General features: G+C 44.0%; 1 protein-coding gene across 1 annotated transcript in view; it reads left to right on the top strand.

The window, feature by feature from the left end:
- The window catches only part of LOC137620796 (uncharacterized), a 148,213-nt gene that overhangs the window by 114,225 nt on the left and 14,698 nt on the right, over window positions 1-19,290 (top strand). Inside the window, exon 8 of the mRNA XM_068351235.1 lies at window positions 10,705-11,446. Within this exon, the coding sequence (XP_068207336.1) occupies window positions 10,705-11,446 (742 nt within the window). The remainder of the gene's footprint in view (window positions 1-10,704; window positions 11,447-19,290) is intronic.

Below are 19,290 nucleotides of genomic sequence, written 5' to 3'. Positions count from 1 at the left end.
ACATGCACGTGTTAGCCCAACCATCAAGGCACACTTTCTAACACATAAACATGAAAAAAAAATGAATAATATACGGCAATTCCTTACTACGTAGCAATTTTTTACAAATATTGAAAAAAAAACAGAAATTGGTAACCGCAGTTAAATACCCAATATACCAATAACTACGTCATATCTGACAAAAACAAAGTCATGCATGGGTAGCCAGATCATCTAGACACACTTTCCAACACTAAACAAGCAAAAGTTCTACGACACTATTTGGCAATATCTTACGGAAAATTGACTTGGCAAAAAAATGAAAAAAAAATGAAAAAGGGGCACTCGCGGTAAAATGGTCCTCGTGGTAATGAACGACATTTTAACTAAAAAAAAAATCATGCACATGGTAGCCAAACAATCCACCAAGACTTTCCACAACTGATAACCTATACAAGTTGCACCATTCTACGACAATTTCATAATACGTAATAACTTTGATAATTATGCAAACTACCTTAGAAGGGTAAACTCGGTCGCGCTCGACCCCGACGCGTCTCAGAAATCAGGGAAGGAGTACAGCTACAGCAATGCACATCTGGACACTACTAGAGCGTGTAGGGGAGACACCTCCTGCAGGTCGATCACCCACAAATTCAGTCACGGGGGTGAGTCACGTGAGAAAAACCTGTTTTTTTTTTACGCTCGGGGTCGCGAACGACCCATCGTACCTATCCAGGGTTAATCACTGACAGCTGTTTTGATAACTCGGAGGATGATGCACTGATATTATGGAGGGTTATGCTTGATGACCAAGCTGCATTGGAGGTCTCACAAACAGGGCTAAGACTTGTGCATTTTTACATAATTATAGGCTTAAGTATTTTCTGTGTATTGACCATTAGATTAGCCTTTAAACCAGTGCTTGTAGTTTTTATTGCATTTCCTACAGTGCATTTTTGCATAATCATAGGCCTCAGTATTTTCTGTGCATTGACCATTAAATGAGCCTTGAAACCAGTGCTCGTATTTTTTATTTTTCCAGAGCATTTGCTCCTTTGTGTTAATCCCATTCTGTATTAACAGTTTGTGTACTGCAGTCAGTGCCCTTAAGTATACAGTGCTTAGTGCTTATTACTTATTCAACCTCATAACGGTTTACTCTTTCAATTTTTGCTGACATCATCCATTAAACATTGTTCTTCAATAAGGGAAAAAGGGATGCTTACTTAGGATTTTAAACTTGGTTTTTCAATATTAAACTTAGCCGGTGATTATATAAGCTGCAGCTCTGCTGCTCGACAGAAAACTCTACGTTCAAAATCCGCCAGCGATCGCTATGCAGGTAGGGGGTGTACTTCAACAGCGCCATCTGTCGTGCAGGTACTCAGTACTCAATGTAAACACAGAACTCAATTTTCTCTCTGTCGTGCCACCGGCAAGACCTACTAAATTCGCTGTTGCTAACTGGATTGGTTTTCACAACTTTTTGGTGAAGTACACGTTTCTAGTTTTGAGCTTTCGCTTTGCAGGCTTTATCTTCAATACATCCTTGCATTCTTTTGTTGATATCGGATTATTTGTTGATGACTTTGGATAGTTTTTGAATTCCCCTTTGACTAATTCAAAATGGCTGACCCTTCTCAAGTCCCTAAATTCAGGAAGTGTAATACTAGGGACTGTTCAAGGCGTCTTCCGAAGGCCTCTATCGATCCTCACACCGTTTGTTCCAATTGTCGGGATAAACCTGTCAATTGGAAGATCGATGTGAGGAATGCGTTGGGCTTTCGGAATTCGATTTTATCGAATTCCAGAAATATACACGTAGGCTAGAGAGAGATAGATTCAGGAGAAGTTCATCTCGCTCCGTTGAATTTTCCTTTCCTCATGCCCCACAACCTATTCCTTCCCCTGTAGTGGTTGCTCCTGATCCCCCTTCTAGCACTCAAGAACCTTCGATGGCAGATATGATGCGTGCCATCCAAGCTCTGGGTGAGAGAGTCGAGTCCTTGGCTAGTGACCGTAACCAGCTCATGGCAGACGTCAAGGAGCTGAAGTGTAGGAGTGCAGTGGGTAGTGATAAAGTGAGTGGTAGTGTTGTGGATAGTGTTGCGCTTGAGGGTTCGTCTGTTCGTGCCTGTCGTCCTCCCAGTCCGGGACCTCTTGCAAGCTCCCAAGCCCAGGGGAGAAGCAATGTTGTACGACCAAAGGGTTCGAGAGGCTTTAATCAGCGAACAGACGTTCCCTCCGTGGTTTCGGGCGTATCTACCCAAGATCGCCCCACCCACACAAAGACGAGAGAGCCCATTTATTCCTCGTCTGCGGAAGAGGTTTCTCGTAAGAAACCATGGGCCAAGGTCTCACGGCCTCTTAAGCGCAAGTCGGTCCCTTCCGCGCAAATCCAACGGCCCAGTTGTAGCCACTGGGTCAGTTCGGACTCGCTGTAGTCTTCCGACGACTGCTCACCTCCTAAGAGAGGCAAAGCGGTACCGCATCAGGCAGTAACACCGTCTGTTGCCGCACCTGCTCCTGTAGACCCTAAGTGGTCTTTGCTGCAGACCATGCAGTCTCAGTTAACGTCATTGATGCAGGACTTTCGTGCGGAGAAGGTTGACGCTGCACCAACCTCTAGCCTACAACCAACCACGGTTGTGCGTCCGGTGGACGCTGAGGCGACCTTCTGCCGCACTCCAGCTGAGAGAGTCCCGCCACCCATGCGTTCCAGTGTACCCTGCCAGCCGCATGTTGACGTTCAGCGACGCACGGAACCTTCCGTTGACGTTCGCGAGGTACAACAACAGTCTAAGTTGTTTTGTTTTGACGCGGTGCGTCAACCTCCGCAACCCAGTGTGGTTACCTCTACTCGCCCACATCAGACTAGACAGTCTGGAGTAGACGCTGTGCGTCCCCGCGCTGCTATGGTTGTTGCCAGTTCACAGACTGGGCAACAGTTCCATGACGTTGCGTCCGGTTCAGTCACGCGTGCACCCGTGCTGCCGGACTCAGCTGACCAGCCGATTCCTACTCCTTTGCCGCTTCCTCCTCAATTCTCAGATGATGGACTCTCTGATGATGACGACGCTGCACACATTGATGACCCACATACGGACCTTGACGAACCCAAGACCACGCAACCCTCTTTGGACTTTAGAAAAGTTCTTGCTCTGTTCAAAGAGATGTATCCGGATCAGTTTGTGTCTGCGGCTCCACGCTCTCCTCCGTCAGAGTTTGCTTTAGGCACGCAGTCATCCGCGCCTGCCTTTACGAAACTCGTCCTCGCCCGCTCGTCCAAGAGAGCTTTACGAGTTTTAGGAGATTGGATGCAGTCCAAAAAGAACCTAGGGAAGACAGCATTTACGTTTCCTCCTGCGAAACTCTCTTCCAGATCGAGCGTCTGGTATGCCACGGGAGAAGTTCTCGGCTTGGGAGTTCCTGCCTCTGCCCAGGGCGACTTCTCAAGTCTAGTAGACTCTCCCCGCAGGCTAGCCATGAGACGCTCTAAGATATGCTAGTCTCCTTCAGACCTAGACCATCTGTTGAAAGGAGTGTTTAGAGCCTTCGAGGTCTTTAACTTTTTGGACTGGTGTCTGGGAGCTTTGAGCAGGAAGATCTCCCCGTCTGACAAGGAATCTTCCTTGCTCATAATGTCCTGCATGGACAAGGCCATACGTGACGGATCTAGTGAGCTTGCGGCTTCGTTCGTATCCGGGGTCCTCAAGAAACGGGAGAACCTTTGCTCTTTCCTGTCAGCTGGAGTAACACCGTGTCAGAGATCGGAACTTCTTTTTGCTCCTCTCTCAAAGTGCCTTTTCCCAGAGGACTTGATTAAGGAGATTGCTGCCTCCTTGATTCAGAAGGACACCCATGACCTGGTCCTCTGCCCGCAAAGCCACCCCTTTGCCTACCTTGTCAAGACCCAGGATGGACACTCCAGCGTCCAGATTCATTCCGCCCTTTCGTGGCAGAGCCTCCAGCAGAGGAGGTGCTCGTGCCGAAGGGAGACGTGGGAAGAAGAAAGGTACCAAGTCCTTTAAAGACAGAGTCTGACTGCCACCTTCTTCAGACAGCAGTGGGAGCCAGACTCAAGAACTTCTGGCAGACCTGGGAGAAAAGAGGCGTAGACGCACAGTCTGTGAAGTTGCTCAGAGAAGGGTACAAGATCCCGTTTGTACGCAAACCCCCTCTAGCAACGTCTCCCATCGATCTCTCTCCCAGGTACAGAGAGGAAGACAAGAGACGAGCTTTGAAGCAGGAGGTGTCTCTCTTACTAGAAAAGGGAGCGGTAGTCAAAGTCCGGGACCATCAATCCCGGGCTTCTACAACCGTCTCTTCTTAGTGGTAAAGAAGACAGGAGGGTGGAGGCCGGTGCTAGACGTCAGTGCGCTGAATGTCTTTGTCACAAAGCAGACGTTCGCCATGGAGACCACAAAGTCCGTTCTAGCAGCGGTCAGGAAGGAAGACTGGATGGTCTCTTTAGACCTAAGGGACGCATACTTTCACGTCCCCATCCACCCAGAATCCCAACCTTTTCTGAGATTCGTTTACGAAAAGGTTGTCTACCAATTTCAAGCCCTGTGCTTTGGCCTAAGCACAGCTCCTCTTGTGTTGACGAGGCTGATGAGGAATATTGCCAAATTCCTGCATTTAGCGGATATCAGAGCCTCCCTCTATTTGAACGACTGGCTTCTAAGAGCTTCTTCCAGTCGTCGCTGTCTGGAGAATCTAAAGTGGACTCTAGATCTGATCAAGGAATTGGGTCTCCTGGTCAATATGGAAAAGTCTCAACTGGTCCCATCCCAAACTATTGTGTATTTAGGGATGGAGATTCACAGTCAAGCTTTTCAGGCTTTTCCGTCGGCCCCCAGAACAAGTCAAGCCCAGGTATGCATCCAGAACATGCTAAAGAAGGAACGATGTTCAGTCAGACAATGGATGAGTCTGATAGGGACGCTTTCATCCCTGGAACAGTTCGTTTCGTTAGGGAGACTACACCTCCGTCCCCTTCAATTTCACCTAGCTGTTTACTGGAAAAAGGACAAGACGCTAGAAGCGGTCTCGATCCCCATTTCCGAGAAGATGAAGTCGTCCCTGACTTGGTGGAAGGACAGTATCAGCCTCAGAGAGGGTCTGCCCCTGGCTGTTCAGACCCCCAACCACGTTCTCTTCTCGGACGCATCGGACACGGGCTGGGGTGCGACATTAGACGGTCGGGAATGCTCGGGAACTTGGAACTCGAATCAAAGAACGTTACATATCAACGGCGAGGAGCTACTGGCAGTTCATCTGGCCTTGAAAAGCTTCAAGTCCCTCCTTCAAGGCAAAGTGGTGGAGGTGAACTCGGACAACACCACGGCCTTGGCGTACATCTCCAAGCGAGGAGGGACCCATTCTATGACGTTGTACGAGATCGCAAGGGACCTCCTCACCTGGTCAAAAGATCTAAACCTTTCTCTAGTAACGAGGTTCATCCAAGGCAACTTGAATGTCATGGCAGATTGCCTCAGTCGGAAGGGTCAAATCATTCCAACAGAATGGACCCTACACAAGGATGTGTGCAAGAGACTGTGGGCCACATGGGGCCAGCCGACCATAGATTTCTTCGCAACCTCGATGACCAAGAGGCTCCCAATATATTGCTCACCAATCCCGGACCCAGCAGCAGTTCATATAGATGCCTTTCTACTGGATTGGTCACATCTAGACCTTTATGCATTCCCCCCGTTCAAGATTGTCAACAAGGTACTGCAGAAGTTCGCCTCTCACGAAGGGACAAGGTTGACGTTAGTTGCTCCCCTCTGGCCCGCGAGAGAATGGTTCACCGAGGTACTTCAATAGCTGGTGGACGTTCCCAGAACTCTTCCTCTAAGAGTGGACCTTCTACGTCAGCCACACGTAAAGAAGGTACACCAAGGCCTCCACGCTCTTCGTCTGACTGCCTTCAGACTATCAAAAGACTCTCTAGAGCTAGAGGCTTTTCGAAGGAGGCAGCCAGGGTGATTGCTAGAGCAAGGAGGACATCCACTCTTAGAGTTTACCAGTCGAAGTGGGAAGTCTTCCGAAACTGGTGCAAGTCAGTATCAGTATCCTCGACCAGTACCTCTGTAACCCAAATAGCTGACTTCCTATTATACCTGAGGAAAGAAAGATCTCTTTCAGCTCCCACTATCAAAGGTTACAGAAGCATGTTGGCATCAGTCTTCCGTCACAGAGGCTTAGATCTTTCCAACAACAAAGATCTACAGGACCTCCTTAAGTCTTTTGAGACCACGAAGGAGCGTCGTTTGGCTACACCTGGTTGGAATTTAGACGTGGTACTAAGATTCCTTATGTCAGAAAGGTTCGAGCCACTACAATCAGCCTCCTTTAAAGATCTCACTTTAAAGACACTTTTCCTGGTTTGCTTAGCCACAGCTAAAAGAGTCAGTGAGATTCACGCCTTCAGCAGGAACATCGGATTTTCATCTGAAACGGCTACATGTTCTTTACAGCTTGGTTTTCTAGCCAAAAACGAGCTACCTTCTCGTCCTTGGCCGAAATCGTTCGATATTCCAAGCCTTTCAAATATGGTTGGAAATGAACTAGAAAGAGTCTTATGCCCTGTTAGAGCTCTTAAGTTCTATTTAAGACGAACTAAACCTTTACGAGGACAGTCAGAAGCTTTATGGTGTTCTATTAAGAAACCTTCTTTGCCTATGTCAAAGAATGCAGTATCCTATTATATCAGACTGTTGATACGAGAAGCTCATTCCCATCTGAGTGAGGAAGACCAAGCTTTGCTGAAGGTAAGGACACATGAAGTTAGAGCTGTCGCAACTTCAGTGGCCTTTAAACAAAATAGATCTCTGCAGAGTATAATGGACGCAACCTATTGGAGAAGCAAGTCAGTGTTCGCGTCTTTTTATCTTAAAGATGTCCAGTCTCTTTACGAGAACTGCTACACCCTGGGACCATTCGTAGCAGCGAGTGCAGTAGTGGGTGAGGGCTGAACCACTACATTCCCCTAATTCCATAACTTTTTTTAATCTTTCTCTTGAAATGTTTTTTATTGTTGTTTTTTGGGTTGTCCGGAAGGCTAAGAAGCCTTTCGCATCCTGGTTGATTTGGCGGGTGGTCAAATTCTTTTCTTGAGAAGCGCCTAGATTAGAGGTTTTGATGAGGTCCTGTAGTATGGGTTGCAACCCTTGATACTTCAGCTCCTAGGAGTCGCTCAGCATCCTAAGAGGATCGCGAGGCTCAGTAAGGAAGACGTACTTAAAAAGGCAGAGTAATTGTTCAAGTCGACTTCCTTACCAGGTACTTATTTATTTTATGTTTGTTATTTTGAATAACTGCTAAAATGAAATAAAAAATCCTTAGCTCATAATAATGTAAACAATTAATGCTGGTCTCTACCCACCCCCCTGGGTGTGAATCAGCTTATATAATCACCGGCTAAGTTTAATATTGAAAAATGTTATTTTTATAATAAAATAAATTTTTGAATATACTTACCCGGTGATTATATATTAAAGGACCCTCCCTTCCTCCCCAATAGAGACCCAGTGGACCGAGGAGAAAATTGAGTTCTGTGTTTACATTGAGTACTGAGTACCTGCACGACAGATGGCGCTGTTGAAGTACACCCCCTACCTGCATAGCGATCGCTGGCGGATTTTGAACGTAGAGTTTTCTGTCGAGCAGCAGAGCTGCAGCTTATATAATCACCGGGTAAGTATATTCAAAAATTTATTTTATTATAAAAATAACATTTTTCCTTGAAGAGGCTGAGTCTTGCCAGTTATCCTTTAGAATACTGTACATAGATTACAGATATACCTCGACTAGGAAATAGATTATTTTTAGAGAGCTTGTCTGTTGGTTAATTTGTTTGCAAATCCAAAGCCGTTAGCTTAGGCATCCGGCATTGTAGTTAGCCTTTGGCATATATAACTGTATGATAATGCTACTTTGTATCAACACAAATTAGGCTTTGTAAATGGAACAGCTATTGAATTTATTACTAAGGTAGTTAGGGATAGGTGGTAAGCACGGGCGAGGAGCCTTGCCCCTCTCCCTGTCAGAAGTTTGTCACTTGTTTTCGGCTGCAATAAGTACCAACTTATTGTTGTGCTCTTACCAAACTTATTTGCTTATTTTTCACCCCTGAAGGAATTCTGGCAATACTTTTATTTGATTTTTTTTCGTCACTGAAGGAATTCTGGTAATCTTTAAAGTCTACAAGCTCTCTTACACATTAATTTAAGTTCATTGTCATCTTCACTGCTTTTTGAAAACTGCGCTGTATTTTATCACATTTTAATGAATGTTGCATGTGTATGAGTGTTGTAATTCAAGAGGTATTAGTTTGTTAAGTGTAGTTGGAAAAGTGTATGGTAGAGTAATGATTAATAGGATTAAGGATAAAACAGAGAATGCAATATTGGAAATACAGGGTGGTTTTAGAAGAGGTAGGGGTTGTATGAATCAGATTTTTACAGTTAGGCAGATATGCGAGAAATATTTAGCAAAAGGTAAGGAGGTGTACAGTATGTTGCGTTTATGGATCTGGAGAAAGCATATGATAGAGTTGATAGGGAAGCAATGTGGAATGTGATGAGGTTATATGGAGTTGGTGGAAGGTTGTTGCAAGCAGTGAAAAGTTTCTACAAAGGTAGTAAAGCATGTGTTAGAATAGGAAATGAAGTGAGTGATTGGTTTCCGGTGAGAGTGGGGCTGAGACAGGGATGTGTGATGTCGCCGTGGTTGTTTAACTTGTATGTTGATGGAGTGGTGAGAGAGGTGAATGCTTGAGTGCTTGGACGAGGATTAAAACTGGTAGGTGAGAATGACCATGAATGGGAGGTAAATCAGTTGTTGTTTGCGGATGATACTGTACTGGTAGCAGACACAGAAGAGAAGCTTGACCGACTAGTGACAGAATTTGGAAGGGTGTGTGAGAGAAGGAAGTTGAGAGTTAATGTGGGTAAGAGTAAGGTTATGAGATGTACGAGAAGGGAAGGTGGTGCAAGGTTGAATGTCATGTTGAATGGAGAGTTACTTGAGGAGGTGGATCAGTTCAAGTACTTGGGGTCTGTTGTTGCAGCAAATGGTGGAATGGAAGCAGATGTACGTCAGAGAGTGAATGAAGGTTGCAAAGTGTTGGAGGCAGTTAAGGGAGTAGTAAAAAACAGAGGGTTGGGCATGAATGTAAAGAGAGTTCTATATGAGAAAGTGATTGTACCAACTGTGATGTATGGATCGGAGTTGTGGGGAATGAAAGTGATGAGAGACAGAAATAGAATGTGTTTGAGATGAAGTGTCTAGGGAGTATGGCTGGTGTAACTCGAGTAGATAGGGTTAGGAACGAAGTGGTGAGGGTGAGAACGGGTGTAAGAAATGAGTTAGCGGCTAGAGTGGATATGAATGTGTTGAGGTGGTTTGGCCATGTTGAGAGAATGGAAAATGACTGTCTGCTAATGAAGGTGATGAATGCAAGAGTTGATGGGAGAAGTACAAGAGGAAGGCCAAGGTTTGGGTGGATGGATGGTGTGAAGAAAGCTCTGGGTGATGGAGGATAGATGTGAGAGAGGCAAGAGAGCGTGCTAGAAATAGGAATTTATGGCGAGTGATTGTGACTCAGTTCCGGTAGGCCCTGCTGCTTCCTCCGGTGCCTTAGATGACCACGGAGGTAGCATCAGTAGGGGATTCAGCATGATGAAGCTTCATCTGTGGTGGATAATGTGGGAGGGTGGGCTGTGGCACCCTAGCAGTACCAGCTGAACTCGGTTGAGTCTCTGGTTAGCCTGAAGGAACTTAGAGAGTAGAGGTCCCCTTTTTGTTTTGTTTCATTGTTGATGTCGGCTACCCCCTAAAATTGGGGGAAGGGCCTTTGGTATATGTATGTATGTATTGAATGAAAAAGAAGCAACAAAAGTGCTTTTGCTGATAGATTTCCTGTCATCTAACACAACTAGCGTAGCTCTTGTATCATCGTATCTTGTGGAAATAGTTTGAATTACACAATATTCACCTTGAATGACACCATTTAGATTCCAACCCTTGTGTGAATTAAGAAATTGTTTTACCTGTGGTGATTCATTTGTTGTTGCAGATGGCCTGGCCCTTACGCCCAAGCACGGGCTCTTGCACACTTGCAGCCTATAGTGTGTTTCATTTAATGTTTTACTTTTATGTAGTTTCTGTGTGTTGACTAATTTTATACAAGGATTGAGCTGTTTAATTAGAATTTTGGAAACTATAAAAAATTTGCCCATCATTACTTTAGTGACTTTTTTTCTAAAGCTTAAGTTTAAACAACTAAATATAACAGAGGACATACAAATTTAGTCTCTGCAAGGCTTCAGGCAGATGGGTATTGTACATGAAGGGTGAAATTGTCAAGTTTTAATTTTGCTGTTGCTAAATGATAAAGTGAGGAAAGGATATAACTCAAAAGATTTTGGCTAAGAACAGTATTGAAATAAATTTCATTTTAAAATTAGGCTTTTTGTTGAGTTTCATTAGTATTTTATTCAATAAAATGAATTACAGTTGGTATAAGGATTAAGTTTTGGAAATTGATGAGTACAGTTCTTACATAGCTAAAGGATGATTTTATTAAGAATTGAGGATTTTTATTTTTATTCAAGAATTAATAAACAATTTGAAAAATTTATTTATTGTTTTATGGTACTGTATTAGGTATAAGCAAAAGTTCTGCACTCATTTGTAAAAAATTGTTTTCAGGCAGAGTATAGTGCAAAGAATTGATCAAGATTTTGACCAGCGAAGAGTACCAACAACTATCGAAAGGTACTTATCGGCTTCAGCAGTGAGTTCAAATCGATCAGCCACCTGGCGTAACATCAGAGCAGCGAGACGAAAAGAAGAGCTGCTAATCTCTCGGCCAAAGCAGAAACACATTGAAACTAAAGAGCTTGTCGTTAAAATAAATTCCAAGTACGTGCCTGTTGCTTCAAAAAAGTCGAGAACTCAGTCCTTAAGTTCTGGTTGTTCAGTGTTACCCACAAGTGGGCTAAATATCAGCGATAAAAGTGTTTTCAGTGATGGCAATACCTCCGAAGATGTGGATGACTACATGCAAGGGGAAAATCTGTGTTGGGGAATGGGAAGCAAAAGTACATCAAAGAAAAGAATGCTCAATGACTCCGAGGAGGACGACTCGGAAATTCGAACTTTGGGGTCCGTTAATCCCGATACTGTTATGCCTAATCCAAAGTTGATTTGTGGTGATGTGGGAGACAAAATCTTGATGCTACCTGACAATAAGATTGAAAAGTCAAGTGAAAACCTTGAAGATCAACTCATCCCTGAAAAGGTCATAGCAAAAAATGAGAGAAGAACAAGGAATAAAAAAATAGATGCAAACAACCAAAATATATTATTCCCAAAGAAGGAATGTAGTGATACAGTTGGAGACAGTGGTAATTTTAGTTCAGACAAAGAAGGGAGCAGTGATATGCTAATGGTAAGTATTTCACATGATTTTTCATTTTTCAATATTTAACTTAGCCGGTGATTATAATAGCTGCAACTCTGTTGCTCGACAGAAAAACTCTACGGAAAAATTCGCCAGCGATCGCTACACAGGTAGGGGGTGTACTCAACAGCGCCATCTGTCGTTCAGATACCCAGTACTCATTGTAAACAAAGAACTCAATTTTCTCTCTGTCGGGCTACCGGCAAGACCTACTAATTCGCTGCTGCTAACTGGATTTGTTTTCACAACTATTTGGTGAAGTACACTATTCTAGTTTTGAGCTTTCGCTATGCAGGTGTTTTATCTTCATCTTAAAACTTGAACTCGTTTTGGATAGATTTAATTATGGTGACAAAGAGAGTATGGACTTTCTTTCACTTTTAAATGGCCGACCCTTCCCTTAGACAGAAGTGTGTTTAGGCTTTTAGTAATTATCTTATCACGTTATAGATTTTCCTCTATATTTTATATCTCTCCGCCTTTATTAGGCCTCTTCGATTAACTTTCCATTTTTTATAAACATATAAAAATAAATTTTAATGCTTTGTTTATATAGACCTTTCCTGAGAGTAGGCGGTCCTAACTTGGAAACCGAAGTTAATCAACGTTGAGCCCTTTATATCGTCTTTAGCTTTTAAAGAGCTAAGGATTTAAAACTTTTTAAATGTAATACTTTATGAAAGAATTTCTTTGATAGTCTTCGTACTGTTTTCAAATATGAACTAACGTTTAGTTTTTTATGCTACGCAGTTGTTGACGTTCAGGACGTTCAACATGCGCTCTATCGTTACGATAGAGAGAGAGTGTATCACGGTTTCACTTTGCAGTAAGAGTAAATCGATTCTGACGTTTTGTTCATTCTTTCTTAGCTTAAATGTTTTAAATTCTAATTTAAAGGAACTTTTTATTTGAAAAACCTTTCAGTTTTTTCCTTTAGTCAAATAACATGTTTTTTTGACGATATATAATTGGGCTCTTCTCTTAGGTGCGAAATCAAGAGAGATAGAGACGGAGGGAGAGAGAGGAGAGAAAACGTTCCGTTCAAGCGGGTAACGTTGTTCTCGTGTTACTCACGTCCCTAGTCGCTGTACTGGGAGGAAGGATAAAACGTTTTTAGGTTTTTATTCTCGTCTCCAGGCTATGTGCGGTTAGAGATTGAAAACGTAGTTATATGAACTAGTGTTTAGTCTCTTTCCCAGCCACTGATTTTTCTTTTTATCTTAAAATATGTTTTCTGTTTTTTTTGCTGGTATTATGAGCTTGCATTATACGACTAATTTCGCAATTACTACCTTTTAATGAAGGGTAGAATTGCGTGTTTCAGGTAGAAATAAGTGCAAAACAGAAAATCGAAGTGATAAAGTGATATGCGCAAAGTGTTACAGTGTTGCGTCCGAGGCGCAAAGTGTTACAGTGTTGCGTCCGAGGGTTCGTCTGTTCGTGCCTGTCGTTCACCTAGTCCGGGACCTCTTACATGCTCCCAAGCCCAGGGGAGAAGTAATGTCAAACGACTTGACCAACGAACAGACGTTTTCCCTCTATGGTATCGGGTGTATCTTACCAAGATCTCCCCTACCATAAGACGAGAGAGACGTTGTTTCTCCTCGCCATCCGTAGGCTTTTCGCATAAGAAACCTTTCACAAGGTTTCGAAGCCCTTAAGCGAAAGTCAGTCCTTTCAGGACAGGTCCAGCGTCCTGGTTACAGCCATTAGGACAGCTCTGACCCTATGCAGTCATCGGATAACTGCTCGCCGCCTAACAAAAGCGAACACAGACTCCGAGAGTCTTTTTTTTGTAGGCAAAGTGTTGCGGTCACAGACGTTACCCTCGTCTATTACCACAACCATTTCCGTTGATCCTTAAGGGGTTGTATGGCAAAACATGCAGTATATGCTTGCCTCCCTTATGGAAGACTATTCTGCCGATTAGTCCGTTGAGTCTAGCCGTTTATCTCATCGATATCCTGGCTTTCAGCCAACCTAACGTTCCTTTGTGCTTACTGTTGACGTTGGCGTAGCTTAGTCACGTCAGTCAGGTTGTTTAGAACCACACTCGATGCGGTCTCGTGTGGTTTTTCAGCCGCATTTGGACGTTAGGCTACTGGCTGATGCTCCTGTTGACGTTCAAGACGTTCACTAACAATCGGAGTTGACTTGTTTTGACGCTGTGCGTCAACCTCCTCATTCTAGAGTTGTTTTGACTGCTCAGTCTAGGCAGTCAAAGCAGTCTCGAGTGGACGCTGTGCGTCCTCACGCACCTGTTGTGGTTGACAGTTCAGTTGTTGACAGTTCACAGACTGTCAAGCAGTTACATGACGTTGCGTTCTGGTCCGCTACTAATGCACCAGTGAGAGACTCAGCTTTTATCGGACAAGGTTCCTGTAGATGAGGAAGTTGCTGTTCTCCCTCCTACTGATATTCCCTTGAGGACTCTGTCAGATGGAGAGGAGCCCAAAGCTGCTTAGCCTCCTATGGACTTTAATTAAATCATGATGATTTTTTTAAGGATCTTCGTCCGGATCTTTTTGTAACTGCTGCTCCTCGTTCGCCTAAACGTCAGAGCTTACACTAGGCCTAGCTACTTCGAAGCCGTTGTTTTTAAGCTAGTGCTCTCTCGCTCTCCTAGAGAGCGTTACGTTGGCTAGGCGACTGGTTTTTCACCAGGAGGAGTTTGGGGGATACAGCCTTTGCTTTCCCTTCTTTTAAACTGGTTTATAGAGCGAGAGTCTGATATGACACGAGAGAAGTTCTCGGCTTGGGAGTTCATGCCTCTGCCCAGATAGACTTCTCAATTCTGGTAGACTCTCCCTGGCGCCTAGCCAGGAGACGCTCCAAGTTGTTTACAGGTCAACTTCACAGCTGTTGTCGAGCCTTTGAATTTTTGCTGTACTATTATGTCACGCATAACAAGGCTTTCAGGGATGGTAAACGGTTCCGCCTCAGTCGCTAACCCCGTCTGTTGCCACACCTGCTCCCGTAGACCCTAAATGGGCTTTGCTGCAAGACATGCAGTCCAATCTTGCGTCCTTGATAGAGGACTTAAATGCGGAGAAGAACCTTCTGGCCAACAACCTTCCAACCGGTCGGTTGTGCGCCCTGTTGACGCTGAGGTAACCTACTCGCGTCTGCCTGTTGAGGTGGTTCCTCCACCGATGCGACCCAGTGTGGGTTGCCAGCCGCACGTTGACGTTAAGCGACGCTCGGAGGTGGTTGTTGATGTTCAGGACGTTCAACAACCAGCTGAGGTGACTTGTTTTGACGCAGTGTGTCAACCTCAGCAACCAGGTAGGGTGTTGACTGCACAACCCAGACGGTCTAGACAGTCTCGGGTTGACGCTGTGCTTCCTCGCGCACCCATGGTTGTTGACAGTTCACAGACTGTGCAGCAGTTCCATGATATTGCGTCCGGCTCCGTCACGCATCCACCAGTGCGACCGGATTCAGCGAGCCAGACGTTGCCCACTCCGTTGCCGTTTCCTCATCAGTTTCGGATGAGGAACCCTCTGATGAGGACGTTGCTGAACAACAAGACGATCAGCCCCCAGCCCTGCTATCCATCCAGAAGATGCTGAAGAAGGAACGCTGCTCAGTCAGGCTGTGGATGAGTCTGGTAGGGACGCTGTCATCCGTGGATCAATTTGTGTCACTAGGAAGACTACACCTCCGTCCTCTTCAATACCATCTAGCTTTTCACTGGAAAAAGGACAAGACGCTAGAAGCGGTCTCGATCCCGGTTTCCGAAAAGATAAAGTCTTGTCTGACTTGGTGAAAGGACAATATCAACCTAAGAGAGGGTCTTCCCCTGGCTGTTCAGACTCCCAACCACGTTCTCTTCTCGGACGCATCGGACGTAGGCTGGGGTGCGACATTAGACGGTCGGGAATGCTCGGGAATATGGAACTCGAGTCAAAGGACAATGCATTTCAACTGCAAGGAGCTACTGGCAGTACGTCTGGCCTGGAAAAGCTTCAGGTCTCTCCTTCAAGGCAAAGTGGTGGAGGTGAACTGGGACAACACCACGGCTTTGGCGTACATCTCCAAACAAGGAGGGACCTACTCTCTGACGTTGTACGAGATCGCAAGGGACCTCCTTACCTGGTCAAAAGGTCTAAACATATCACTAGTAACGAGGTTCATCCAAGGCAACTTGAATGTCATGGCAGATTGTCTCAGTCGGAAGGGACAAATAATTCCAACAGAATGGACCCTCCACAAGGATGTATGCAAGAGACTTTGGGCCACCTGGGGCCAGCCGACCATAGATCTCTTCGCAACCTCGATGACCAAGAGGCTCCCAATATTTTGCTCACCAATCCCGGACCCAGCAGCAGTTCATATAGATGCCTTTCTCCTAGATTGGTCACATCTAGATCTTTATGCATTCCCTCCGTTCAAGATTGTCAACAAGGTACTGCAAAAGTTCGCCTCTCACGAAGGGACAAGGTTGACGCTAGTTGCTCCCCTCTGGCCCGCGAGAGAATGGTTCACCGAGGTACTTCGATGGCTAGTAGACGTTCCCAGAACACTTCCCCTAAGGGTGGACCTTCTACGTCAGCCACACGTAAAGAAGGTACACCAAGGCCTCCACGCTCTTCGTCTGACTGCCTTCAGACTATCGAAAGACTCTCGAGAGCTAGAGGCTTTTCGAAGGAGGCAGCCAGAGCGATTGCTAGAGCAAGGAGAACATCCACCCTTAGAGTCTACCAATCGAAGTGGGAAATCTTCCGAAACTGGTGCAAGTCAGTATCCGTATCCTCGACCAGTACCTCTGTAACTCAAATAGCTGACTTCCTCTTATATCTGAGGAAAGAATGATCTCTTTCAGCTCCCACTATCAAGGGTTACAGAAGCATGTTGGCATCAGTCTTCCGTCACAGAGGCTTAGATCTTTCCAACAATAAAGATCTACAGGACCTCCTTAAGTCTTTTGAGACCACGAAGGAGCGTCGTTTGGTTACACCTGGTTGGAATTTAGACGTGGTACTAAGATTCCTTATGTCAGACAGGTTCGAGCCGCTACAATCAGCCTCCCTGAAAGATCTCACCTTAAAGACTCTTTTCCTGGTATGCTTAGCCACAGCTAAAAGAGTCAGTGAGATTCATGCCTTCAGCAAGAACATCGGATTCTCATCTGAAACGGCTACATGTTCTCTACAACTTGGTTTTCTAGCCAAAAACGAGCTGCCTTCTCGACCTTGGCCAAAATCGTTCAATATTCCAAGCTTATCGTATGGTTGGAAATGAACTAGAAAGAGTCTTATGCCCTGTAAGAGCTCTTAAGTTCTATTTAAAACGAACTAAACCTTTACGAGGCCCGTCTGAAGCTTTATGGTGTTCAGTTAAGAAACCATCTTTGCCTATGTCAAAGAATGCTTTATCCTATTTTATCAGACTGTTAATACGAGAAGCTCATTCCCATATGAATGAGGAAGACCAAGCTTTGCTGAAGGTAAGGACTTCCGTGGCCTTTAAACAAAATAGATCTCTGCGAAGTATAATCGACGCAACCTATTGGAAAAGCAAGTCAGTGTTCGCGTCTTTTTATCTTAAGGATGTCCAGTCTCTTTACGAGAACTGCTACACTCTGGGACCATTCGTAGCAGCGAGTGCAGTAGTGGGTGAGGGCTCAACCACTACATTTCCCTAATTCCATAACCTTTTTAATCTTTCTCTTGAAATGTTTTTATTGTTGTTTTTGGGTTGTCCGGAAGGCTAAGAAGCCTTTCGCATCCTAGTTGATTTGGCGGGTGGTCAAAGTCATTTCTTGAGAAGCGCCTAGATTAGAGGTTTTGATGAGGTCCTGTTGTATGGGTTGCAACCCTTGATACTTCAGCTCCTAGGGGTCGCTCAGCATCCTAAGAGGATCGCGAGGCTCCGTAAGGAAGACGTCCTTAAAAAGGCAGAGTAATTGTTCAAGTCGACTTCCTTACCAGGTACCTATTTATTTTGTTTAGTTATTTTGATAACTTCTAAAATGAAATAAAAATTCTTAGCTCATATGATGTAAACATATTTTGCTGGTCTCTACCCACCCCCCTGGGTGTGAATCAGCTATTATAATCACCGGCTAAGTTAAATATTGAAAAATGTTATTTTGATAATAAAATAAATTTTTGAATATACTTACCTGGTGATTATAAATTAAAGGACCCTCCCTTCCTCCCCAATAGAGACACAGTGGACCGAGGAGAAAATTGAGTTCTTTGTTTACAATGAGTACTGGGTATCTGAACGACAGATGGCGCTGTTGAGTACACCCCCTACCTGTGTAGCGATCGCTGGCGAATTTTTCCGTAGAGTTTTTCTGTCGAGCAACAGAGTTGCAGCTATTATAATCACCGGGTAAGTATATTCAAAAATTTATTTTATTATCAAAATAACATATTTTAGTTGTCAAAAGCTTTATAGATGGGAAAAGGAAGGTATTGTTCTACTTTCTATATACTTGCCTGCTTTGCCTATTGATCTCATAAGGTTTGAATGATTCTGCTTTTCCAACGAAGCTTGTAAGGTGGCTTGTAAAAATACAGTAATAATATATACAGTAGGGTCCCGAATTAAGCGTGTTCGAATTACACGATTCCCCTTTTCCGCGATCGCTATTTTTCAAAAATAAATTTTCTGTATCTGCGAGGCTGTTCAAAGTTCGCGAGTCAAGCACTACAAAATGTATCAAATCTATTGTCTTTTTAAGTATATTGGTAGCCCTAAATACGGTGATTTATAATAAATGTTACAAAACAATATCAACATTACATTTCATTAACATAATTTCATAATGAATAGCCTATTTAAGGATAAAATTCCACATCAACAATGAAATCAACTGTTAACTGTGCGAGTCCAGCTGACAAAATGTAAACAGAAATGTGGTTACGTTCTCGGCAATCTTTATCTTTCTCCAACCTTACGATAATTGTAATGGTAGTGTTAATGATGGTATATTAAAGCATTATTTTTGTTTAGTACAGTATATTTAAAAGCCTTATTTTCCCTCTGGGCGTTCAAGGTTTTCTCGAGTAGACTGGGTTCGTTTATCGGCAGTGAATAGCCTAAACTTCGGTAACGAGTCGTCAATATTTTGTCATATTTTAAACAGTATACATTTGATTTGCAAACATTTGTTTTGTAGAGTAGACGGTAAAATAAAATCGAGAGAGAGAGAGAGAGAGAGAGAGAGAGAGAGAGAGAGAGAGAGAGAGAGAGAGAGAGAGGGATTTCTGCCATCAAATCTCTCTCTCTCTCTCTCTCTCTCTCTCTCTCTCTGGTTTTGTAGAGTAGAAGGTAAAATAAAATCGAGAGAGAGAGAGAGAGAGAGAGAGAGAGAGAGAGAGAGAGAGAGAGAGAGAGAGAGAGAGAGAGAGAGAGAGATTTCTGCCATCAAATCTCTCTCTCTCTCTCTCTCTCTCTCTCTCTCTCTCTCTCTCTCTCTCTCTCTCGATTTTATTTTACCGTCTACTCTACAAAACCAGAGAGAGAGAGAGAGAGAGAGAGAGAGAGAGAGAGAGAGAGATTTGATGGCAGAAATCCTCTCTCTCTCTCTCTCTCTCTCTCTCTCTCTCTCTCTCTCTCTCTCTCTCTCTCTCTCTCTCTAGATTTTATTTTACCGTCTACTCTACAAAACCAATGTTTGCAAATCAAATGTATACTGTTTAAAATATGACAAAATATTGACGACTCGTTACCGAAGTTTAGGCTATTCACTGCCGATAAACGGTAACAAACCCTTTAATGCAAACTAACTGTATCCTTTGATATTCCTCTATATTTATCACGAATTCCTTCTATACCTCCTCAGACACTCTTATTTCAAATATCTAAATTATTCTTAT

Source organism: Palaemon carinicauda, chromosome 27, assembly GCF_036898095.1.
Source record: "Palaemon carinicauda isolate YSFRI2023 chromosome 27, ASM3689809v2, whole genome shotgun sequence".
Lineage (NCBI taxonomy): Eukaryota > Metazoa > Arthropoda > Malacostraca > Decapoda > Palaemonidae > Palaemon > Palaemon carinicauda.
Note: the sequence above shows the minus strand (reverse complement) of the source record. Positions and strands in the feature narration are given on the sequence as shown.